Source organism: Podarcis tiliguerta, assembly GCF_965153285.1.
Source record: "Podarcis tiliguerta genome assembly, chromosome: 8".
NCBI classification, from domain to species: domain Eukaryota; kingdom Metazoa; phylum Chordata; class Lepidosauria; order Squamata; family Lacertidae; genus Podarcis; species Podarcis tiliguerta.
In genome coordinates this window covers 86,041,328-86,067,023 of record NC_139541.1, presented here as the reverse complement: position 1 = coordinate 86,067,023, position 25,696 = coordinate 86,041,328, and the positions used below count along the sequence as shown (strand labels likewise).

Sequence of the window (25,696 nt, the reverse complement as noted above, 5' to 3'; positions counted from 1 at the left end):
GACCCCGCGGCGCCCTCCGGGCGGCTCCGCTGCAGTGACTCGCTCGGGCGTGGTAGATCCCGCAGCGGACCCGACGGAGAGCCGCCCGCAGCAGAAGCGACCCCGCAGCAGCCTCGGCCACAAGGTAAGAGTCTGGGAGCAGATCCGGACCTGCAGGCTGGTTCTGGGCACCAACTGGGTTTCCCCCCCTTCCAGGCAGTGGATCCCTTGGGGAGATCACGGGTGGATCCCGGTCCCCCCCATTAATAACTCCGGGGAGGATCTACTTCCTCCACTGGGCCTCCTCCGGCTCCCTTGCCCTAAATCTTGTCGTTTTGCCCACTGTCCATTTCCCCTCCCTCTAAATCCCCTGGAAGCCCATTTGGACACGATCCGGCGCGCGCTAGATCCCTCCCTGCTCTCTCTCTCTCTCTCCCTCTCAGCATTAGTTTCCGTTTTGTAATCTACTCCCCCCCCGCCGCAAACTCGCCCTTCCTTTCCACACACATCTCCTCTCCTTCGAAGGAGATCTCTCACCCACCCTAAATAATCTGGGCTGTCGTCATTGTCAACCCTATTCAGAGTAGACCCATTGGGATTAATGTACACGACTCACCTCGGCCCATTGACTTTAATGGGTGTTTTTCTGAGTAGGCTTTAGTTGGATACAACAACCCTCTTTTTTCTTGGATCACCCTATATCTTTTCTGCTGGGAATGATTTTCCTTTCCTGCCCAACTTTTCCCGTTATGGGTCCTGTATCCGTTCCTGGGATCTGTTGCCCTTGGACCCGATCCGAGGCCGCTCCACAAACGATGCCTCCCAACCACCCTTCAAAAGTTCCAGGAACTTTATGGGGTCTACAATGAGACGCCTATGATGTTGGGAGCAAGATAATCTAGTAAGGGATCCATTCTAAGGTTACCAGATTTTTTCAGTGAATCCAGGGACACTTTTCAACTTCAATCGGTTTTGTATGGGGACTGATTTGTAAATCCGGGGACTTTTCCCTGGGAAACGGGGACATCTGGTAACCTTAATCCAGTCACTTTACAGGATTTAATACTTTGCAGAAGTTTTGTCTAGGGATTCCTCTCTCTCTGTGTGTTTTCCCAGCCCCAAACTGCCCCAATTTTGCCCCGATCCCTGCATCACGGGGTTGGTCTAGATGACCCCTGGGATCCCATCCAAATCTACAAATCTACAATTCTACGATTCTCACAGCTCCTTTGGCGATAGGGCTGTACACACACACACTGTCTCCTAGGCAACACTATTGCAAACTCCTCCACAAACTATTGCAAAATATTAACCCCAGCGAAGTCAACAGATCCCTGTTCTCTGTGTCGAGCCGCTCTCCAAATTGGGGAGGGTTCCTCTTGTGCTGGAGCATTTTACTCTGCTGCAATGGTCTGGATCCCGGCCCAGATCTCACGGTTTCAGTGCAGCCATCTTCCACTTTTGTTATATTTCATGACGCCAAACCATCCTTTTATTCCGAAGCATTCTTACATTTCCAGGAAACCTTTTTCTTTGTGGGGGTGGGAAGTCTACTGCGCACAGTGGAGCTTACTCCCAGGTAAACCCAACAAAGGGCAGATCTGTACATTTGAAGCATATTCAATGCACATTTAAAGAGCAGGTCTTCACCCCAAGAATGCTGGGAACTGTAGTTTGGTTCAGGGCGCCGCAAATGGTAGCTATAGTTCCCAGGATTCTGGGGGGGATCATGTGCTTTAAATGCGCACTCTGGGGTGTGTAGTTCTGCGGGCGCTTACGGATCTGCCTGCCAGAGCCTCCTGATTCACGGCCCTGCCTACAACTGCCTATATTTGCTATTCTTTGAATGTGTGGATCTGCCCGCATCTTAAACAGAAAACCCTTTTTTTGTAACCGCAGGGAACCCTGGGAGTTGTAGGCAGGGCCGTGAATCAGGAGGCTCTGGCAGGCAGATCCCTAAGCGTCCGCAGAACTACACACCCCAGAGTTCCTTCCGAGGAGGAGCCTGTGACAGTTAATCCGGTTTCACTCCACCCGACAGACACGCCAGGCTGCTAGGCCTGCATAGTTCCTCCAAACACACACACACACAAAACCCCCACAAGACAGGAATGTTGGAACGGACATTTGCAGCTTCTGTTTTTAAACTGGTGCCCCAAAAACATTTCTTAAATGCCTCCCTTTCTCCAAACGCCAGCGATGTTTCTTAGAGGGTTCTGCTCTTAAGTAATTTCTTTTTGTGGGGGGGGGGGGGTTTAACAATCTAGTGGGAAATGAGATTAAAAAGAAGAAACGTGGGGTATCCGGGTCGTCTTTGCAGATTTGGAAAGAAAAATACGGATTTTACTAGCTGGGCAGAAGGAAGTAACCAGGAAAGTCTGAGCAGTTTTATCCAACTATAATGCGCACACACACACACACCCGGCCAAACATGGTGTCTTTTGTACGTTTTGGACTACAATTCCCATCAGCACAAGGTTTGGGGAGGCTGGATGTCAGGATTCCAAGGTAATAATAATAATAATAATAATAATAATAATAATAATAATAATAATAATAATATTTTTTTAAAGTAATTTTTATTTATGCCCCGCCCTCCTCAGCCAAGGCCAGGCTCAGGGCGGCTAACAAGCAATAAAAACAAGTTGAATGAATACAACTTAAAAACAAGATTAAAATACAACATTAAAATATGAAAATGCAGCCTCATCACAGGAGGAGAAAGGAAAAAAGAAAGAGGGGGAGGGAATCAAATTGGCTCCAAGCCAGAGGCCAGGAGGAACAACTCTTGTCTTACAGGCCCTGCGGATCTATATTGTTTAGATCTATAGTATAGATCTATAGTATTGTTTAGATCTACTATAGATCTAGTATTGTGGGAGGGTGTGGGGACAAGGAGCGCTTAGAGCAGGAAAAGTCGATTGCATTCTCTGCCACTTCCTTGTCCGTATGGGGTCGGAACATTTCTGATCACCCAAACTCCCTCTCTGTGTCCTCTGCCGCTTGCCACCAACATTTAAAACCAGAATTAGCGCTGTTCGGGTGTGACGAGATTTGCAAATAACCCTTCCCCGGAAAGGCTGAACATGCAAAAACTAAACAAAACAAAAACCAACAAAGAGTTTCATGGCACCTGTAAGACCAGCATATTTCACAGAATCGTAGAGATGGGGGGGGGGGAGTCCCTGAGGGTCATCTAGTCCAGCCCCCTGCAAATATGGCAGACACGTTTCTGGACCCCAGTCCATTTCTACCCGAATGCAGGGTTATCCTGAGTTGCAGGTTCATACATACACACATGAAATCATGCACAAACGCAGACGCACAAACAGACGCACATGGTTAGGGGGTGGGAATGGTTAAGACTGAGGACCAGTGCTGGATTTATGCATAAGCTAAACAAGCTATAAGGGATGCGGGTGGCGCTGTGGGTTAAACCACAGAGCCTAGGACTTGCCGATCAGAAGGTCGGCGGTTCGAATCCCCGCGACGGGGTGAGCTCCCGTTGCTCGGTCCCTGCTCCTGCCAACCTAGCAGTTCGAAAGCACGTCAAAGTGCAAGTAGATAAATAGGTACCGCTTCGGTGGGAAGGTAAATGGCGTTTCCATGTGCTGCTCTGGTTCCCCAGAAGCGGCTTAGTCCTGCTGGCCACATGACCCAGAAGCTGTACGCCTGCTCCCTCGGCCAATAAAGCGAGATGAGCGTCGCAACCCCAGAGTCGGCCACGACTAGACCTAATGGTCAGGGGTCCCTTTACCTTTAAACAAGCTATAGCTCAGGGCCCCACTCTCTTGGGGCCCCCATAAAATTTAAAGGAAAAAAGAACCTGGATGTACATTTCCAACATATAAGATAAAAAACAAATAAAACAAAACCTACATACAACAACCGTGGTTTGTGTTGTGTCGGCTCCTGTGATGTAAGTCATGGGCCCCACCTGCTCCCTAAAATATCACTGCTTTGCTCCTTTCTATATATAGGGTGCCGACATTCTGCATGGACTGGTTGCACGGCAACATGGGCAAATGGCTTGAGATACCTATTAGGTCCCTCAATTATCTAGCATATATTCAACACAAAAAACAGCGACAATTTGTTGTTGACAAAGGACAGCTGGACGTATAAAGGGCCCCATTACCTTCAGAAGCTGAGGGCCGCATCAAACCTCAATCTGGCCCTGTTGAGGACAGTAGGAAATTAAATGCAGGAAAAGTACAAGGAGCAGTGATTACCTTTTTGAACAGTGACCATTAAGTTAAGCCTGTTTTTTCCAAGCATGGCTAAAGACCTTTCCCTGAGCTTTTCTAAATCCCCTGATCTCTTTCGTTCCTCCTGTTCCTCCAGGAGGGTGTGTGTCACGTTAAAATAGTCTAAAATAAAATAGTTTAAATTGATACAGAGTTTTTGGAGGGAGGGGTTCATTGTTGCAACCCAGCAGCTTCCTTGTTTGCATGCTATGCCTTTGACCCCCACCTCCCACCCCCCTGCAAGGGGTGGGGTCCCACTTCATGTAACCTTCCCCCCGAAACTATTCTCAGGTACGCTAGCTTCTACAAGGCTGATATCTAGCATTTGGGTACAGGCAGAATTCTTACTATTAACCTCTTAGAGTATTCTTTGGGAAAGAAAACAGGATGGAGACATTTTAAATAACATGCACCCTTCTTCTTCTTCTTCTTCTTCTGCGATTCCTCGTAGCTGAGGAAGATTGTCTTCCATAAACACAGTTTTAACAGTGAGTCTGTAAGCGACCATGGATGCCAATTCTGGATCCACATGTCCTTCCACAGTGGAGACATTGGTTTCCGGGTGGGAATTGATCCTGGTGTGGATTTGCCAAGCGTGCCTTCCTCTTAGCACGTTTCTCCCTTTCGTCCTGAGTTCGAGTGTCTTCAAAGCCCATGACACCTTTGGGAAAGGCTGTTCTCCAACTGGAGCACTCGCAGGCCAGTGTTTCCCAATTGTTGGTGTTTATACTACATTTTTTAAGATTTGCCTTTAGAGTCTTTGAACCTCTTTTGTTGACCACCAGCATTACGCTTTCCATTCTTAAGTTTGGAATAGAGTAGTTGCTTTGGAAGACGATCATCAGGCACTCACACAACATGACCAGTCCAACAAAGTTGATGTTGAAGAATCATTGCTTCAACACTGGGGATCTTTGCTTCTTCTAGTACACTGATATTAGTTTGCCTGTCTTCCCATGTGATGTGCATTAAATATTAAGGGTCATAGCTTAGTTTTAAAAACAAGTACCATGGTACCTCTGGATGCGAATGGGATCCATTCTGGAGCCCCGTTCGCATCCTGAAGCGCATGCAACCCACGTCCGTGCATCTGCGGGTTGTGATTTGCCACTTCTGCGCATGTGCATGACGTCATTTTGAGCGTCTGCGCATGCATTAGTGGCGAAATGCACTCCATTACCTCTGGGTTGCCACAGAGCACAACCCAAAAATGCTCTACCCGAAGCTACTTCAACCTGAGGTATGACTGTAAAGGCATAGGGGGTTCTTCCCCTTTTTTGGAGTGGGTGGGTGTTACACCCTGTAAATTGATAAATAAAGGCAAGATAAAGGTAAAGGTACCCCTGCCCGTACGGGCCAGTCTTGACAGACTCTGGGGTTGTGCGCCCATCTCACTTAAGAGGCCGGGGGCCAGCACTGTCCGGAGACACTTCCGGGTCACGTGGCCAGCGTGACAAAGCCGCATCTGGCGAGCCAGCGCAGCACACGGAAACGCCGTTTACCTTCCCGCCAGTAAGCGGTCCCTATTTATCTACTTGCACCCTGGGGTGCTTTCGAACTGCTAGGTTGGCAGGCGCTGGGACCGAACGACGGGAGCGCACCCCGCCGCGGGGATTCGAACCGCCGACCTTTCGATCGGCAAGCCCTAGGCGCTGAGGCTTTTACCCACAGCGCCACCCGTGTCCCAAAGGCAAGATACCCTGCTGTATAATCTATTCCAGACATCCAGAAATCTATTCCAGTTTTGTGTTGTACTTTACAGTGTAATCCTATAAATGTGAGTATGAAAGAAAGAAAGAAAGAGCTCCATTGACTTCAATGGGACCTTCTCCCAGTCTGTAGGCACAGGATTATATTGTCAGTCGTTGGAGGTTTCTTCCTATTTCCTTGAAGCTTACTCAGAGATGTGTGAATTTATCTTTTAATTTGTTCAGATGTTTTAAACCCCTCTGTCAACCAAAAGGGTTCTCAGAGCAGCTTGTAGAGAGTAAAGCAACAGAATTTCTCCCTGCAGGATTACTATATAACAGACACAGCACAAAAGAAAATGAGGATGTGGAGGAGGAAACAAATTTGGGCACAAAGTGTTAAATAGTAGCTCTTATTCAGATGGGAATGGAAACAGTTCAGGGACAGGAGTTGGGAACAGAATCAGATTTGCGTTACACAATAGGACTTAGGTTGGCTGGGTGTGTTACGTTGGTAAAAAAACCACTATGTAATTCTCCCCCCTTAACAAAAGAAAGATCTGTTGCTTAATTCTCTAATCTTAAGGTTCTTAGCATTAAATGTGACAAGGTGTTACCTGAAATGTGTTTTACGCGTAACAACTCTTGTGGCCGACGTAACACCACAATGTGCATCTTGCGCAGCAGAAGTTGTGTGTGTGTGTGTGTGTTTTAAAAAAAATTTATTAGGCATTTCAACAAAACATTTTATCGAAAAACATATCATCCTTAATTCCCCCCTATTTCCCCCCTCCCCATAAAATAACCCCCCCTCTCCCCAGACTTCCCTCAGCTACTCTCTCTGGTTTGTCAATAAGTGTTATTCTTTACATGTTACAAAATTGTATGGATCATTAATTTATCTGACTGACCGTTATCAGTAAAAAGTTTGTGAGTGTTTATTCAAAACCTGCCAAGGAGTCCAGTTCGTTTTGTTGTTTCTTTAGGCAAATTGTAAAAGGTTCCCACTCATCTTTAAAGTCACAGTTATCCTTTTTCCGTAGTTTGTGTGTAAATTTTGCCAGTTCTGCGTAGTCCATTAATTTTTCTTGCCATAATTCTTTCCTCGTTCTTCCATCCTTGTGCTATTAAGACTCTCGCCTCCGTTGTCGCATACATGAAGATGTTTTTCAGCTTTTTTGGCAGATCTTTCCCTACAATCCCTAACAAAAATGCTTCAGGCTTTTAAACAAATGTTAGATGGAACATTTTCTTCAATTCATTGTATATCATTTCCCAAAACTTTTTAATTTCATTATAGTCCCACCACATATGGTAAAAAGTCCCTTCCTTTTCCTTACACTTCCAGCACACATTTGAGTTGGTTTTATACATTCTTCCGAGCCACACTGGTGTTATATACCATCTATACATCATCTTCATATTATTTTCTTTCAACAAGGAACAATCTGAAAATTTTAAGTCAGTTTTCCACAACCTTTCCCAGTCTTCCAACATAATATTATGACCTATATCTTGTGCCCATTTAATCATCACTGATTTCACCTCTTCATCTTTCGTCTCCCATTCTGGCAGGATGTTATATACACCCTTCAATAATAAACCCTTCGATAATAATAAGCAGAAGTTGTGTTTTTTGTGTGTGCGTTTTAAACAAACTTTCCTTTCTCTCCAAACAGAGAAAACACTTCTGAAAATGTTCCTTGTCAAAAACTTCCTTGGTGGAGGAGGAGGTGGCGGCGGCGGCGGAGGAGGCAACATCAAGATTGGGGGAGCAAACATCAACATCGGCAATGTCATCGGGGGGTTTTTAGGTGGTGGAGGGGGGAGTGGAGGCGGTGGAGGCGGCGGTGGTGGAGGAGGCGGAGCCATGGGAATCCTGGGAGGAGTCATCAGCGCCATCAGGTGAGTTAAAAAAAAGAGTTTATTTACAACATATACACAAGCGTTTATAAAAGAAACAACAGCAAAACCACAACCCAAAACCAATAAAAAATGTAGACAGTGGACGCGCGGGTTGCGAATGTGATCCGTGTGGGATGCACGTTTGCAACCCGTGTCTGCGCACGTCCGGGTTGCGATTCGGCACTTCTGCGCATGCACAAAGCGTGGTTTAGTGCTTCTGTGCATACGCAACCGCCGAAACCCGGAAGTAACCCGTTCCGGTGCCTCTGGGTTTTGGTGGTCCATATAAAAAGAAACGCAACCTGAAGTGGCTGTAACCCGAGGTATGACTGTACAAATAATCCATAACAATGTACCTAAATTTATACAAAACAAATAGTGAACAATACACACACACACACACGCACCATTTTTCCGTTCTCCTTTTCTTCCAGTTGACTTCCTTCATCCTCTCTACATGGTTCTCTTTTCCTTTTTAGTAAACTGTTTCCATCATAGTTTGTTATCCCCCCCTTTTAATACAATTTTTAACTTAAGTACCATAAATTATCCTGCAGACGTGAATCAAAACAAGTCCAAGTATTAATTTGAGGGCACTGCTTTTTAAGGTGTTCCCCCATTCTTTTTGAAATTTTTGCTTGGACTGACCCCTAATTGCCTCTGTCAGTCTGGCCAATTCAGTGTAGTCAAATAATTTATCCTGCCATTCTTTTTTTTTGGTCGTTATTTCTTTTTTCCCATTTTCCTGCAAAAAGTGAGTTTATTATAGAGTGGTACCTCGGGTTAAGTACTTAATTCGTTCTGGAGGTCTGTTCTTAACCTGTAACTGTTCTTAACCTGAAGCACCACTTTAGCTAATGGGGCTTCCTGCTGCTGCCACGCCGCCGGAGCACGATTTCTGTTCTCGTCCTGAAGCAAAGTTCTTAACCTGAAGCACTATTTCTGGCTTAGTGGAGTCTGTAACCTGAAGCCTATGTAACCTGAAGCGTATGTAACCTGAGGTACCACTGTATTGTTTATGTCACTGGCTTGTAAATAGCCACTTGCCTGCTTACCAGGTAACCAGAAAGGGAAGATAGTGGTAGTTTTTATTCCGAGCGTTTAATGCACCACAAATTATTGCAGAGGCATGCAGGTATAAATTATTATGGCCTTATACCTTGTCTGCAACCCCATGTATTTAAATTCCTGCAGGGTAGCATGAAAATGGCCCAGCGATCTGGGATCCATCCAGCCACAGTGCTCACTGGATCCCACCAATCAAAATATGTCAGTTCCCTCCTAATGTGATCGGAGATTTCACTATTTAGGCTACTAAGGCAGCAGATGGATTCTTCTGAGTCAAAGGTCTGACCCTGAACCTGCTTTTAGTGCCAAGACCCAGCCTGAAAAATGGGGAGGGATATGAAAGAAGAGAGGAACTCTGAGCACGTGCAAAGTTATTTTCTCCATAATCCTGAGCTGCTACATTGCACACATCTTGGATTGGGCTTCCAGAACTGAAAGAATAACTTGCAAATCGGCTCAATCCCCAAGATCTTTTTTTATTTTGAAATGAAATATCGCTTAGGAACCTGGATCTGGGGTGGGTATGTGGTTCAGATGTCACCTTGCTTTATTTCCTGTGTGTGTTTCTGTTTGTGTGGCTGAGAGAGAGCAATGTCAAGGCAAATGGCTTATATTAAGTGCCAAACCTTTGCATACTTTTGCGTGTAGGGCTAGGCTGGACTGAGTCCCAAAAGCCCACAGCCCCAGAACTCACCTTCCTTATTTGTTATTGATTTATTTAGAGCATTTGAATCCCTCTCCTCAGGCAAAATGGCTCTGGAGTGGCTTACATGCAGATGGTCAAAACAAGACAATTGTATAACTCAGTCGGTAGAGCACGAGACTCTTAATCTTAGGGTTATCCGTTCGAACGCCACATTGGGCAAAAGATTCCTGCCTTGCCAGGCATTGGAATAGATCAGCCTTTCTCAACCTGTGGGTCCCCAGATGTTGTTGAACTACAACTCCCATCACCCCTAGCTAGCAAGGCCAGAGCTCAAGGATGATGGGAGTTGTAGTCCAACAACATCTGGGGACCCACAGGTTGAGAACCACTGGACTAGATGATTCTTGTGGTCTCTTCCAACTCTACAATTCTATGATTCTAAGACGGTTCCTGCCCGCTGTTTTTCAATCTAGAAAAAAACAATAGACAGCACACAAGGCAAACAGGATGAGGAGGGAAGAGGAAAAAGAAGAAACCAAACTCGGGCAACAGTTGTTCATGCAATCACCAGCTTGCATAGTTCAGGGGTAGGAGGTTCCTGATGGAGCTGGGCTTTGGGCAAAACTTCCTTGTCCTTTGGGTTGGGGTTAGGTGGCTTAGGCCATTTTTTGCCAACCAGGTGGACTGCAACTCCCATCAGCCCCCAACCAGCACAACCATGGGAGTTGTACTCCAAAACATCTGGTTGCTGAAGACCTTTGCAGGCTCCCAGCTCCGTCTTCTTCTTCTACCCAGTCCTGGAAGCCAAAGTGGTTTATGTGTGTTCTGAGGACTAAGGAAAAGCAAAGTTCTCCTCCACTGGGAGGTACCGTACTTTTCCGTGTATAAGACGAGTACACTCATACCTCATGTTACGTTTGCTTCAGGTTGAGCATTTTCAGGTTGCGTCCCGTGGCGACCCGGAAGTACCGGAAAGGGTTACTTCCGGGTTTTGCCGCTCGCGCATGCGCAGACGCACAAAATGACGTCATGCGCAGAAGCGGCGAATCGCGGCCCACGCACGTGCAGACGCGGGTTGCGTTCTGCTCATGTTGCAAACGGGCCTCCGGAATGGATCCCGTTCACAACCAGAGGTACCACTGTATTTCTATGTGAAATTAATGTTCAAAAATTGGGGTCGTCTTATACACCGGTAGGGCGGGGGGGCGGGCGAGTGACTGGTTGCTGCCACGAGCCTGAGATTGTCTTTGGCGTTCGTGTGGGTGATTGGCAGCAACTGGTGGCGAGCGGTAAGACATTTGGTGGCTTCTGCTCAACAACTCTGGGCAATCCTCCCCCCAAAAACAACTCTGGACAATTTCCCCCCATTTTCTAGTTCCCCAAAATAGAGGGCGTCTTATACACGGAAAAATACAGTATTTTGCCGCTGAGGACCTTTCCTCCCACTGTTTGCAGAGATGGGCTGGTAGCTGAATGGCTAGTTCGTGTTTACCGTCAGACTGGTTTGCTAGCATGCAGGGAAACCTGGGTCAACAAGCAAAACAGCCACCAGCAGCTGGGATGAAACCCAAGTTTTCTCTATCAGAAGAAGAGTCAGGCTTCTGTCCCAAAGGCGCTTACCTAGGGAGTGAGCCCCACTTAACTTTGGGACACTCCTTTCAGGGTAAACATACTGAGGATTGCAGTTATTATTGTACCACTCACAGCTTTGCTGCTGAAGTTTGGACTCTCAGGAGTGAAGTCCAGGGCTCTTAAGTGGAGGAATTATTATTATTATTATTATTATTATTATTATTATTATTATTTATTAATTTATTTATTTATACCCCGCCCATCTGGCCGGGCTTCCCCAGCCACTCTGGGCGGCTTCCAAAAAAAATATTAAAATACTGTACAACATCAAACATTAAAAGCCTCCCTAAACAGGGCTGCCTTCAGATGTCTTCTAAAAGTTTGGTAGTTCTTCTTCTCTTTGATATCTGGTGGGAGGGCGTTCCACAGGGCGGGTGCCACCACTGAGAAGGCCCTCTGCCTGGTTCCCTGTAACTTGGCTTCTTGCAGTGAGGGAACTGCCAGAAGGCCCTTGACGCTGGACCTCAATGTCCAGGCAGAACGATGGGGGTGGAGACGCTCCTTCAGATATATATAAAGAACCATGCTACCACTTTAGAAAGTCGTGGCTTCACTCTGCCCCCCAAAATGATGGGAATTACAGTTCATTAAGGGCACTGAGAGTCGTAAGGAGACCCTTGTTCGGCTCGCAAAGCTACAATTCCCAGAGTTCCCTGGGAAGAAGAAACAGAAATCATCCAGGCATGTTTTGGGACTCGCACGGGTCAAATTGCAGAGATCTCTGGATACCAGGCTGGCGACTGGGAAAAGCAGAATGTCACTTAGAGAAGGATCTGATATATTTTCTTTGGAGCTTGAATTTGTTTTATTCTGGATTGTCTGATTTGATGTTTTAAGGTGTGGTCAACTTCTTCGAGATTTCTTATTTAAAATATAAAGTGGTAAATATATGATGATAGTGATATTTATAGTTATAATGATAATAATCTTCAGGGGCAAGGAGCCTCGACTTTCCATTGTGGCGACTGTAACCCAGGTCTAAGGTGCCATTTGGCGATTAGATTATATATCTGAGTTCCTAACCCTGAGAGGGATTGACTGTTAAACCTCTCCGTGAATTGTCGGTCTGGGAGGGGAATGAGTTATTTCTTCCTTTTCTTGCTGAATCATACCTGGAATTTTCCAGCTATCCTGTATGCAAATAAGGCCACAGCATGAGGCACGATGATTCCAAGTCAGCCCTGCTTCTGAGCTTTCTGAAAGCAATGTTCCCACCATTCCAAGCTTTTCTCTGAGACCATGAGGGTTAGAAGCTTGGTTTAAAACTTGCAAATGCACACACACACACACACACACACACACACGCACACGCACACACAGACATGTTACTGTTGTTTTCTTTTCTTCCTTGCATTTTGATGCCCGGTAAAAACCTTGTTTAGACCAGTCTTCCCAGGTGTGTGGAAAGTTGAAGCAATTTTACTCTGTTTTAATATTCTACTTTTTGTATGTTTTAAAGCAGGCATCCCCAACCTGCGGCCCTCCAGATGTTTTGGGACTACAACTCCCATAATCCCTGGCTAACAGGACCAGTGGTCAGGGATGATGGGAATTGTAGTCCAAAACATCTGGAGGGCCGAAGGTTGGGGATACCTCTTTTAAAGTATCATTTTTACTTTTCTTTGTTACTTTGTACTTTACATTGTTACTTGGTTTTGCTGTTTTGTAAACCATATTAAAAACAAACAAACAATTAAGCGGTGTATATACCAAATTTTTCGCTCTATATGACGCACTTTTCCCCCTCCAAAAATGAAGGGGAAATCTGTGTGCGTCCTGTGGAGCAAATGCAGGCTCCTTGGCTTCAGCGATAGCAACGCAAAGCCTCCGAAGCGCAGTGGGAGCGCTCCCTCCCTGCTCCAGAGGCTACGCGTTGCTTTCGGTGAAGCTTGGAGAGCAAGAGGCGTCGGTGCGCACCGACCCCTCTTGCTCTCCAGGCATCAGGGATAGCCACCCGAAGGCCTTCGGAGCGCAGCACGAGTTCCCACTGTGTTACGGAGGCTTCAGGTTCTTTTTGCTGAAGTCTTGCTCTCCCGGCTTCAGCAAAAGGAACCCGAAGCCTGCGGAGCACAGCGGGAACTTGCACTGCACTCCAAAGGCCTCAGGGATCTTTGAGGCTGGCGGTGGGGGAAAGCAGCGCTTCCCCCCGCCAGCCCCAAAGAGCAGGTCGAAAGGAACCTGTAACCTCCGGAGCCCAGCAGGAACTCCCGCCATGCTCCTGAGGCTTCAGGTTGCCTTCACTGAAGGTAGCCGCCTGAAGCCTCCAGAGTGCAGTGGGAACTCCCGCTGCGCTCTGGAGGCTTTGGGTGAACACACCTTGAATGCACAGAATGCACCTTGTTTTAGAGGGGGAGAACAAGAAAAAAATCTCCCCCTCTCTGCGCAGCGCCCCTTCAGCGAAGTGGCAGGAGAAAACAAGGTGCGTCCTATGGTCAGGTGCGTCCTATAGTGCGAAAAATACGGTATGAAATAAAGACACACACAGAGTATCATAGAACTGTAGAGTTGAATGGTACCTCGGGGGTCACCTAGTCCCACCCCCTAGATCATACGCGACAAATGGCCACCCAACCTCCATGGAAGATGGAGCAAGCTTGTTTTCTCCTGCTCTGGATGGTAGGACTCAAACCCATGGCTTCGAGTTACAAGGAAGGAGATTCTGACTCAACATCAGGGAGAACTTTCTGACAGTAAGAGTCGTTTGACAGTGGAACAGTCTCCCTTGGGAGGTGGTAGACTCCTCTTCTTTGGAGGTTTTTAAGCAGAGGTTGGGTGGGGGGTTGGTCTAGATGACCCCTGGGGATCCCTTCCAGCTCTACGAATCTTTGATTCTATGAACTCCTCTATGAATTCTCGAAGAGCAGGATATAGCTTTTGGGTGAGGCCCAGGAAAACCTCAGTTGGGGCTGATGGGAATTGTAGTCCAGGTTTGCAAGGTCTGTATTGGACCATCCATTCCCGTGGCGATGCTTTGAAAGACCCACCGCTGATCACGTTTATCTTTTCTCTCCTCCATGCCTGCTGTCCATCAGTGAAGCGGCCGCTCAGTACAACCCAGAACCACCAGTAAGTCCTCCATTTCCATTTTTTCCCTTCCCCCCCCCTTTTCCTTTTTTAAATATATCTTTATTAATTTAAAATAAATACATTGATGAAAAGCAGATGTACATACAAGTAAACAAGCATACAGCAAACAAACAAATAACAGAAAAATCAAACCAACCACCACACTATAAGATATAAGAAGATTAATATAATTATCATCATAGATACTCCTGGTATTGAACACAATTATAACATTTATAGAAAAGAAATTTAAAACTGACTTCCAATTAATCTCACTGTACTTTGTCTATCCATTACTTTATGCCGCACAGTTACATATTCCTTATATAATTTCTTTTTACCTCCCTACGAACTTATATTTATACAATACAGGGATCAGTCTAATTCTGCCAAGATGTTTCCTTTTATTCCATAGTTTTCTAAATATTCTTTAAAGATTCTCCAATCCATGTAGACTTTTTGTTTCGGTTGGCCTCTTACTGTCGCTTCCATTTTTCTTGCTGCGCAGCATTCATTGCCGCTTGCGCTGGAGACAGGATACTGGGCTGCCGATTCAGGAAGCTGCCAGAAGTTTGATTTTGGCCACTGCCTGGGATTTTATTGAATAGAATTGGGCAGGCTGGGTCCGTCCCCCCCCGGCCTACACTGCTCTCTAACTTTCCAGGCACTGGTTTTCTCAAGTCCTCCAGGAACTGAACCCTGGATGTCCTGCAGGGGTTCTCTCCCTTCAAGCTACGGCCCTCGTCCAATTCCCTGTTTCTCTGTTTCTCTCTTCTCAGCCTCCTCGCAGCCACTTTTCCAACATCGAAGCCAACGAGAGCGAAGAACAGCGGCAGTTCCGGAAGCTCTTTGTGCAGCTGGCAGGAGACGTGAGTGTTTTTCTCTCTCTATCCACCCCCCCGCCGGTGGCCTTTCCGTAAACACTGAGGACTAGCCTGATGTGTCAGATGGCAATGGTGGTTGCTCATGAGTAACCAGTCAGGACTCCGACCTGTCCTTTACAGGTTTTATTTTGTTGTTGTTTTTCCAAATTTTTTTATTGATTTTCACATTTATCACAAGGAAAAAGGAAAAACATTACAAAACAAAGGAAAAAAGACACAAAAAGGAATTATTACTTCAAATCCCTAATTTCATTACATTGAAAACTGACTTCCTCAAATCCCCTCTAACTGAATTTCATTATATCACCTTTTTAACACTTCTCCAAATTAATATTTCTAATGATATTAACTCCTTTCATTTACTAACCTCTTCTCCTTTATTGATATTCTAATCCTTAATATTTACTAGCGCATATTCTTATTCTACCCCTAAGCCTATTAATTTCTTCCAAGAATTTTCTGTTTATCTTATATTACAGTATTTAGCTAAATATTCTTTAAATTTCTTCCAATCTTCTTGATACTCCTTTCTGGTTGCGGATTCTTCCAATCAGGTCGGCCAGCTCCAAAAAGTCCAACATCTTCATCTGCCATTTTTCTACTGTTGGTATCTCTTGCTATTTCCGCTGCAGTTTGCTCTGTGAACTCAGTGGGCCTTACGTCTGAGTAAAACACACATGGGAAATGCCAAACAACTTTCTCTAGGCTCTGAACTTTCCCTTTTGCACTGCAGACGACACATTTCCCTTTCTTTTGTTCTAGGACATGGAAGTCAGCGCCACGGAACTCATGAACATCCTCAACAAAGTGGTGACCCGGCGTAAGTGGAAGATTAGTTTCCTTTGGGGCCTATAGGGGTGGTATTGGGAGCCGGCGGGATGCCAACACTGATGGGAGTGTCTCATATTTATTATTGCAGTACCTATTCACCCTTATCATCCCCAACCATTGGTCTTGCTGGCTGGAGCTAGTGGAGGATGAGGTCCCCACAGCCAAGTCCCGTCCACCCCGGCTGGATGGCGCTCCCGGCTTCTGATTCCGCCATTGGTTTCACCCCCTTTTGCCTCTTCTTTTCCAGATCCGGACTTGAAGACGGACGGCTTTGGGATTGACACCTGTCGCAGCATGGTGGCCGTCATGGACGTATCCTCTTGCCAGCTGGGGATCTGGGCCTGGGTTTTGCTCCCTCTACGTTATCTTTTATATATGCCGTATTTTTCACTCTATAAGACTCACTTTTTCCCTCCTAAAAAGTAAGGGGAAATGTGAGTGTGTCTCATGGAGCGAATGCAGGCTGCGCAGCTATCCCAGAAGCCAGAAGAGCAAGAGGGATTGCTGCTTTCACTGCGCAGAGATCCCTCTTGCTGTTCTGGCTTCTGGGATTCAGAATATTTTTTCTCTCGTTTACCTCCAAGTTGCAAGATCTCTGAAACTGACGTATTTTAGGAACAAGGGTGCATAATAAAATTGTGTGGCTTCTTGAGGACTTTTGCCTTCTGGCTCCCGATATCCCTGCTTTTCGTGCTGCTTCTGGGAAAAAGGGGTGGGAATCTGTGCGCTTGTGGCTTTTTGCTCCTTGACTGCACCCTGTGCAGAGCGACACAACCGGAAAACTGGGCTTTGAGGAATTCAAGTACCTCTGGAACAACATCAAGAAGTGGCAGGTAAATTGAAATTTTATTTTTTATTTTTTTGCATCTAGCACACTCCTATTTTGGGATGGGGCTGTGGCAGGGTGGATTTGATTTAAATCAAATCGATTTAAATCACGATTTAAATCACTAGTCAGTAAGACTTGATTTAAATCACTAGTCAGTAAGACTTAATTTAAATCCATTTTTACAGAAAGGTTCAGCCTTGCTGGCATCCCCTTAAATGTACAACCAGAGGAAGGTTTCATTTTTGGAATCAAAAATCTTCAGAGTAGTTTTTACAGTTATGTCAAAAATTACAGATTTGGTGATACTGTTAGAAACACGCAGGCAGATAATGACAAAATTGTTTAAATTTGGACAACATTTCTGCTGTACTTCGTTGGAAGGAGAAAAATAATCATTTCCTTAATAACAATTTAAACAATTTATTTAACTAAAACAACGTTATCGCATCTGTATCCATGTTTGTTAACCGATGTGGTTAAACAACTTTTTTTTATTAAAAAAAAGCTTAGACTGTGTTTTAGCACACATGAAAAACTTAAATCAAATTCCTTTTTCCTGATGAATAGCCTTTGGACTATAATGTAACTTAAACAGAAAACTATCTTTAGAAAGTTTTTTCCTCCAAAAGCATTTTATTTTAAAAATCTGATTTAAGTTTTAAAAAAATGATTTTTTAAAATTTTATTTTAAAGAAATCATGGATTTTTTTCCACCCTGGGCTGTTGTGGAGTCCTGGGTTGGTGAGGACATTGTTCCGTTTAGCTGTCCTATTTGCCTTACCTGTCTTTTTGCTCTCCTCCCCCCACCCCCAATTTTGGGGTTTTCCGGATATCAGTGCATCTACAAGCAATTTGATACCGATCGATCTGGAACCATCGGCAGCAGCGAACTCCCAGGAGCCTTTGAGGCAGCAGGTAAGGGGCAAACGTGATTGGGTACCTAAAAAACGCCATCCACACCATAATTTAAAGCACTATGGCATCATTTTAAACAGTCCTGGCTTCCCCCAAAGAATTCTGCGAGTTGTAGTTTGTTAAAAGGGTGTTGAATCCCTTGCCGGAATTAAGATCGCCGGAAGAAATATCAACAACCTCAGATATGCAGACGACACAACCTTGATGGCAGAAAGTGAGGAGGAATTAAAGAACCTTTTAATGAGGGTGAAAGAGGAGAGCGCAAAATATGGTCTGAAGCTCAACATCAAAAAAACGAAGATCATGGCCACTGGTCCCATCACCTCCTGGCAAATAGAAGGAGAAGAAATGGAGGCAGTGAGAGATTTTACTTTCTTGGGCTCCATGATCACTGCAGATGGTGACAGCAGCCACGAAATTAAAAGACGCCTGCTTCTTGGGAGAAAAGCAATGACAAACCCAGACAACATCTTAAAAAGTAGAGACATCACCTTGCCAACAAAGGTCCGTATAGTTCAAGCCATGGTTTTCCCAGTAGTGATGTATGGAAGTGAGAGCTGGACCATAAAGAAGGCTGATCGCCGAAGAATGGATGCTTTTGAATTCTGGTGCTGGAGGAGACTCTTGAGAGTCCCATGGACTGCAAGAAGATCAGACCTCTCCATTCTGAAGGAAGTCAGCCTTGAGTGCTCTGAATCGAGACCTGTTCTCTGACTTATGGAATATTCAGAAATGGCAAAACGTACCGGAATATAATAATAAGAAGAAGAGTTTGGATTTGATATCCCGCCTTTCACTCCCCTAAGGAGTCTCAAAGCGGCTCACATTCTCCTTTCCCTTCCTCCCCCACAACAAACACTCTGTGAGGTGAGTGGGGCTGAGAGACTTCAGAGAAGTGTGACTGGCCCAAGGTCACCTAGCAGCTGCATGTGGAGGAGCGGGGAAGCGAACCCGGTTCACCAGATTACGAGGCTACCGCTCTTAACCACTACACCACACTGGCTCTCGATAAATCAAGATATAAGTTTATCTTGATAAATCAAGATAAACTTATAAAATAATGGAAATAGTTTATTGAATATTTACAGATAAATTGCAAAGAGATAAAAACATTGTTATTATTATTATAACCTGCAGTTTCATAAGAGTATATATTTAAAGCAGATAATTAAATGAATTTGGATATGCAGAAGGTATTAAGAAATAAATTTAAGGAACCACAGAAAGTGGGGGGGGGGCAGGATGTCAAAAACTTTGAAATGTTAAATTGATGGTAAAATTAATGAAATGTATAAACTTGAAAAGTATAAACAACAACAACAATTAATAATAATAATAATAATAATAATAATAATAATAATAATAGAAGAGCTGTTCTCTGACTAGCTCCTCCCTCTTTCCTGCCATCCAATTTCCCCCCTTTCCTTGCCAGGCTTCCGGCTGAACGAGCAGCTATACAGCATGATTGTGCGCAGATACTCGGATGAGAACGGGAACATGGACTTTGACAACTTCATCAGCTGTTTGGTGCGGCTGGACGCCATGTTTCGTAAGTCGCCGTCGCGGGGGGTTCTGCCAGAGGGGTCCCTCGCGGGTCCCTTGTTTCCTTTCCAAAAAGAGCTGTCTCGAGCAGCTGCTGGAATTGGGTCGGGTGCCTCTGGTGACCCCACCCTGAGGCTGGCTGCCTTTGCACGGGAGTCCTTGCACCCGCTTGTGCGAATGTCTGCATGGCCTGGGCCAAGGGCATCACTGATCCCCAGACTCTCGAGTGCAGAACCACATCCTTCTGTGACGATACAGTCATACCTTGGGTTAAATGTGCTTCAGGTTGAGCGCTTTCGGGTCCGCTCTGTGGCGACCCGGAAGTAACGGAACGCGTTACTTCTGGGTTTCGCCGCTCGCGCATGCGCAGACGCTCAAAATGACGTCACGCGCATGCACGGAAGTGGCGAATCTCGACACACGGGGACGCGGGTTGCATTTGCTTCAGGATGCGAACAGGGATCCAGAACGGATCCCGTTCGTATCCAGAGGTACCACTGTATTAACTTATGGTCTGTGTTTGTGGTTTGGGAGCTGCATGGACAGGGAAAAAACAATGCTGTCCAGGGTTGTAAAGACTGCGGAGAGAATAATTGGGTGCACTCTTCCCACCTTGGATCAAATCTATGCTTCCAGGTGCCATAAGAAAGCTGCAGAGATAGCGCAGGATAGTGCGCACCCCGGAAATGATCTCTTTCAGCTTCTGCCTTCTGGAAGAAGGTCCAGGGTTATAAAGACTAGGACTGAGAAACAGCTTCTACCCAAATGCAATTTTGGTTCTAAACGCAGTATAAAGAGTCTCTATAGGAGTATATTGTATTCTAAAATGGGGTATCAGAGTTTTTAGGGGTCTAACCAGGCTGGGATAGCTGGGAGAGCAGGCTTGTTGGTTTTTGAATGTCTGATGTAGGTTATCAGTTTCGTTGTTCTGTATGGGACAGTGACAGTAAAGATTATCGTATCTGTTCTGCTTTCAGGTGCCTTCAAATCTCTGGACAGGGACGGAAGCGGGCAGATCCGTGTGAGCTTGAAGGAGGTAAGGAGAATGTCTGACTCTTGTTCCACTCCAGGGTGAGGGAGCTGAGCAGGAGGAATCCGCTGAGTGCAGAAACCCAGCAAGAACCCAAAGATCTTGGGGACAGAAGGGTTAGGGTTGCTAAGGAATGAGCCAAGCAAAAAACGACCACATGCATTTATTGTTTATTTGAAAGCGTTTATAAAACCGCTTTTTAAAAAGCGCCACTGAGTTGTGCACAATTAAAAAAAATAAACAAAACAAATCAGAATGCAGGAATCATAGTGGAAGCATCCCTGAGAGATGGCCGTCCAACCTCTGCTTAGAAACCTCCAAGGAAGGAGAATACTGTATTTTTCGCTCCACAAGACACACTTTTTCCCTCCTGAAAAGCAAGGGGAAATGTGTGTGCGTCTTATGGAGCGAATGCAGGCTGTGCAGCTGTCCCAGAAGCCAGAACAGCAAGAGGGATCGCTGTGCAGCAAAAGCAGCAATCCCCCTTGCTGTTCTGGCTTCTGGGATTCAGAATATTTTTTTTCTTGCTTTCCTCCTCCAAAAACTATGTGCGTCTTATGGTCTGGTGCGTCTTATGGAGCGAGAAATACGGTATATCACCACCCGAGGGAGTCTGGTCCATTCTCAAACGGCTCTTGCCATCGAGACGTTTTGACTAATGTTCAGTCAGAACCTTTCACTGTTTGTGGGATTCTGGGAACCGTAGTTTGTTATGGCTGCCGAGAGTCCGTAGGAGACCCCTCCAGTCTGGAGGGTGGCAACACAAAAACAGGCCTTTTCCGTGGTGGCTCCCTGTTTGTGGAATGCCCTACCTAGGAAGGCTTGCTTGGCACCTTCAGTACAGTGCCAGCTGAAAACTTTCCTTTATAACCAGGCCTTTGGCCTTAAACTATCTGTGGGGTGAGATGGTTTTAACGTATTTCTCTTTCCTCTTGGTTTTAATGTATTTATGTGCGGCCGATTGTCTGGCTGGTTGTAAGTCGCTTTGGGTTGCCTTGGGCAAGATAAAACAACTAACAAAAATTTAATAATAATAATAATAATAATAATAATAATAATAATAATAATAATGCCGCCACAGAGCTATAGTTCCCAGAGTGATCCAACTGCCAATCCCTCTTCCCAGAGAATTCTGGGAGTTGTAGCTCTGTGAGTCTCCTAACGACGCTCAGCACCCTTAATGAGCTACAGTTCCCAGGATTCCTTGGGGGGAATCCATGGCTGCTCAGAGCGGTGGGACACCGTTTTCAACGCGCGGTGCAGATGGGGCTTATTTTCCTGGGCCCAGCAGAATAAGAAGGAAGCAACTGAGTCTCCCGTTGATTTGCTGGAGGCAAACTTGCCCTAGTGCGGCTCAGGAAAAGCTTTTGCCGTGAGCTCTGCTTCCGAGGAGGGAAATAAAGAACGTGGAGATGCTGGGGCGTAGACAGCCTGTGGGTGAGACAGGGAGATATGGGGCAGGATAGGGGAGAAGGAGACCGGCTTGCAGGAGACTGAGAGATGCAGATGGGGAAGGAGTTGGGCTGGTGAGATGCTTTGAAGATGAGGACTAGAATCTTGGAGAGGATGTGGAGAGTGACATTCATCTTCTTTTCCCCAGTGGCTGCAGCTCACCATGTACTCGTAAGGCCGGCCCGCCTGTGGGATCGTGCTCCCCACCCTCCGACATCACCGAGCCTGTTCTGGACTGTTTTTAGAAGATCCATGCTACATCTGCCCAGCAGTCCTCCCTGCGCCGCGGGACAGTCTATAATAAATCCCTTTCTTTTCTTTTTTCAGTTTCTCTTCCACTCCCTTTGCTAAAGCAAAAAAAACAGGGGGCCCCTTCTGCTAAGTTTGTTTTATTTTGCATTTTTAACCTCCATTAGAAAAGCAACTGCTAATACAGATTTACATTAACTGTTTTGTTTACTAACAGCGGGTGGGTGTCTTTTTAAAAGAAGCCTCCAGTTTGCCGTGGTATCTGCTTTTCCTCTTCCCAGGCTGGCTCGGTTTATCGCGGTGCCCGTGCAGATTCTATAATTCACTATAGTTTCACGACGGAACAATTGCCTTCATTTCAGGAATTGCGGAGCTGAGAGGGCCTGAATATGAAATTCTTACCCCTAGCAAAGCCACAGCTCTCCTTTCGGGGACCTGTTTCTGGGCTGGGGGCAAGATCGCAACGGCGGTTGCGTGTGTCCCGTGTGCGAATTCTGCACTGTGGCTGGAGTTTGCCCCCACTAATCCTTGAGAACCATGCAGGAATAAAAAATCCATCGCTTCCTGTTGTCTGCCATTTTAACTCCATTTATTATGGGCAAGTTAGGCCAGGAATGTTCTGATGGGAGTCGGACTAGACTGACGTGAAGGCAACAGCACGCACCCCACAAATGAAGGAAATCGGGCCCCCCCCCCATTTATAAACCGGGGGGGGGGGGGGTGAGCCCCTGTAGCACTTTGCATGGATGCAATTTCAAAAGCAATAGGTCAGTAACAGCCAAACTCCGCCCAAAGCTATTTAAGGAACGCCAGTTATAGAGGCTTGCAGTTTATTAAAAAATATTTTTTAAAATCAAGGAACAGCTGGTATGATTCTGCCCAAGGGCAGCTGCGAAATGTTTGCTTTGTGCAACCACAGTCTTCCTGGCAGTTTAAAAACAATGTACCCTTTTTTATTTTATTTTCGCAAATTGCATGGAGACTAGAATGCCATGCGGACTCTCCCCCCTGAGCTCTATACTTGCAATACATATGCAATTTCTATGCATGCATTTTGAAGGAATAAAAGAGTAGAAAGACGGCTTGTTCTCTCTCTCTATATATACAGTATATTGTGCCTTGAATGATAAGTATTCCAAGAAAAGATTTCCTTGAACATGTGGCTCTATCACCCTCTAGTGGCCCTACTTGGTATTACAGTAGAGTTTCCCCCCACTTGGGAATCCAGAAAACTAACTGGTGAAAGAGTTTTGTTTGGTGCCTTCCCATTTTTTAATCTGGAGAGATTTTTTCCCCCAGTGTCTGCCTCTAGTGCTGAATTTCGGAATGTGGTTCTTTGAAATCAAACAGTTCTCATGTCCGGCTTTTTCAGACACCAGACCTGGAGGAATCTCCAAATAAAAATATATTTTTACGCCTGTCCACTCCAACATCCTGTTTTGATGTACCCCACTCAGAATGGGTGATCACGAGGAGAGTTTTGTCCTGCATTGGATTATTATTATTTTTTGTAAATTTGTCTAATTTTGAAAATTCGAGGGAAAAGGATCACCCACTGTCTGTCCCACTGGGGCTTGGTGAAAGAGCTCTTTCAGCCAGATGAAGAGAAGTGTGCCTTTGATTTTTATTTTTTAAAAAAGATATCCAAGACAGGGAGGGGGAGGGTTGCCTTTCTGTCAGATTGCAGAGAGAATCCCTTGCCTCGAAAATTTGCCAGTTGCCTGTGCCTCTCCCTCTCCCAACACCCCCTCTGTTTTCTAAACGCAAGAATAAAAGTTGTGCAATGAGAACAATCCTCTCTGCGCATCAGTGTTTTGTCTCCATTGTTGGCAAACCCGATGGCTTAATGCCTCCTCTTCTCAGTGAACAGATTCCGTCTGTACCAAGTGTTCAATTCAGACCTGCGGGAACATTGTGCTAGTTTATTTATTGCATTTACATTCTACCTTACGTTTCAAGTATAGCTCAAGGCAGCGGACATGGCTCTCCCCACCTCCTCGTTTAATCCATAGCTGTTAACTTACAGATTTGAAAATAAGGGACCAGCAGCCTCGAAAATAAGGGATCAGCAGCCAAAATAAGGGATTTTCCAAGGGGCACAGCTATGTTCAACTTCTGAGCCCCTCCGAGCCAAAGGCAGAAAGCCCAGCCAGCAGCCAAACAAAGCCTCAAGCGGTGGTTCCCACAGCGCAGCAACCCGGCAAAGGGGATGCAGCAAGGAAAACCACCGTCACCTCTCCACTGGGAAGCACTGAGCAAAGGCGAGTCCCCAGGCAACGCGGCCGATTTGATCGGCACAAGGCATGCAAGCTCCACCCCCCAGTCGTTCTTAGACTCCTTATTGGGTGAGCAACGCAGCCAAGCAACACAGTTGGAGCCTCCCTCCTCCCTGGCCGGCAGGGAGGGAGGGAGAGGAGCTGCTTCCTTTGAAACCCGGGAAATTTAAGGGACATCATCAATAAGGGACAGCAGCAGGACACAGCGCTGGGATAAAGGATTGTCCCGCCAAATAAGGGACAGTTGACAGCTATGGTTTAATCCTCTCAACAACCCTGTGAGGTAGGTTAGGCTAAGAAGCAGTAACTGGCCCCCAAGGTTACTGTAGTGAGCTTTGTTGCCAAGGGAGGGATTTGAACCCAGGTCCTGCTCTGGCTCCATGATCACTGCAGATGGTGATAGCAGCCGCGAAATTAAAAGACGCCTGCTTTTTGGGAGGAAAGCAGGGACAAACCTAGACAGCATCTTAAAAAGTAGAGACATCACCTTGCCAACAAAGGTCTGTATAGTTAAAGCTATGATTTGACCCCAGTAGTGATGTATGGAAGTGAGAGCTGGACCATAAAGAAGGCTGATCGCCGAAGAATTGATGCTTTTGAATTCTGGTGCTGGAGGAGACTCTTGAGAGACCCATGGACTGCAAGAAGATCCAACCTCTCCATTCTGAAGGATCAGGCCCTGAGTGCTCCCAGGAAGGACAGATCCTGAAGCTGAGGCTCCAAGACTTTGGCTACCTCAGGAGAAGAGAAGACTCCCTGGAAAAGACCCTGATGTTGGGAAAGATGGAGGGCACAAGGAGAAGGGGATGACAGAGGACGAGATGGTGGGACAGTGTTCTCGAAGCTACTAAAATGAGTTTGACCAAACTGCAGGAGGCAGTGGAAGACAGGAGGGCCTGGCCTGCTCTGGTCCAGGGGGTCACGAAGAGTTGGACACAACTAAACAACTACACAACAACCTGGTCTGATGTGGGAACTCTGCCATTTTGACTTGATAGACCAACATGCCCTGCTAACGTTCATTCACACCAGTGGGTGTGACGTGGCACAACCACGGACGCTGGATTATTTCTGGAAGCAATTAAGACCTACATTAGGGCTTAGCTTCCAGCGGATTCTCAGAAGTGGCTTTCCCGTAGCGTGAAAGCTCAAATAAAATGCAGAAATCAGTAGGGAAATGCAATAAGCTGCTGTGCCAAATGCAGCCTTAAAGGTCATAGGAGCACAGAACCGTAAATGTGGAAGGCACCCTAGGGGTAACCCGGGCGCTGCAATGCGAATAATCCCTAACAGTTGGCCTTCCAGAGAGACATTTGGAAATCTAAAAAAGATTTGTGTGGGTACCATGTAACACCCGTTTAATACTCGGAAGCAAAACTGGTGATGCTCAAAATTGCCCAAACAGCACGTGAAACACACACGCTCCAAAAAAAGATGCAGTCAAAAAAAGAAAAACA

The 25,696-nt window shown here is 45.9% G+C and overlaps 1 protein-coding gene across 1 annotated transcript; it reads left to right on the top strand.

Moving 5' to 3' along the window:
- On the top strand, positions 1 to 23,756 carry CAPNS1 (calpain small subunit 1). The gene is made up of 11 exons (XM_083456009.1): positions 1 to 124; positions 7,594 to 7,819; positions 14,198 to 14,231; positions 15,011 to 15,100; positions 15,878 to 15,935; positions 16,194 to 16,258; positions 16,711 to 16,779; positions 17,612 to 17,690; positions 19,123 to 19,239; positions 20,210 to 20,268; positions 21,863 to 23,756. The coding sequence occupies exons 2-11, from the start codon at positions 7,611 to 7,613 to the stop codon at positions 21,887 to 21,889; spliced, it is 807 nt and encodes a 268-aa protein (XP_083312135.1). The 5' UTR covers positions 1 to 124; positions 7,594 to 7,610; the 3' UTR covers positions 21,890 to 23,756.
- The last annotated feature ends 1,940 nt before the right edge of the window (positions 23,757 to 25,696 follow it).

What these genes read in the sequence shown, in the direction of transcription:
- CAPNS1 (XM_083456009.1), top strand. Translation starts at nt 7,611, where the DNA reads ATGTTCCTTGTCAAAAACTTCCTTGGTGGAGGAGGAGGTGGCGGCGGC. An exon ending in AGTACAACCCAGAACCACCA is followed by an intron (nt 14,232 to 15,010) that starts GTAAGTCCTCCA and finishes CTCTCTTCTCAG; the next exon opens with CCTCCTCGCAGCCACTTTTC. An exon ending in TTGTGCAGCTGGCAGGAGAC is followed by an intron (nt 15,101 to 15,877) that starts GTGAGTGTTTTT and finishes CTTTTGTTCTAG; the next exon opens with GACATGGAAGTCAGCGCCAC.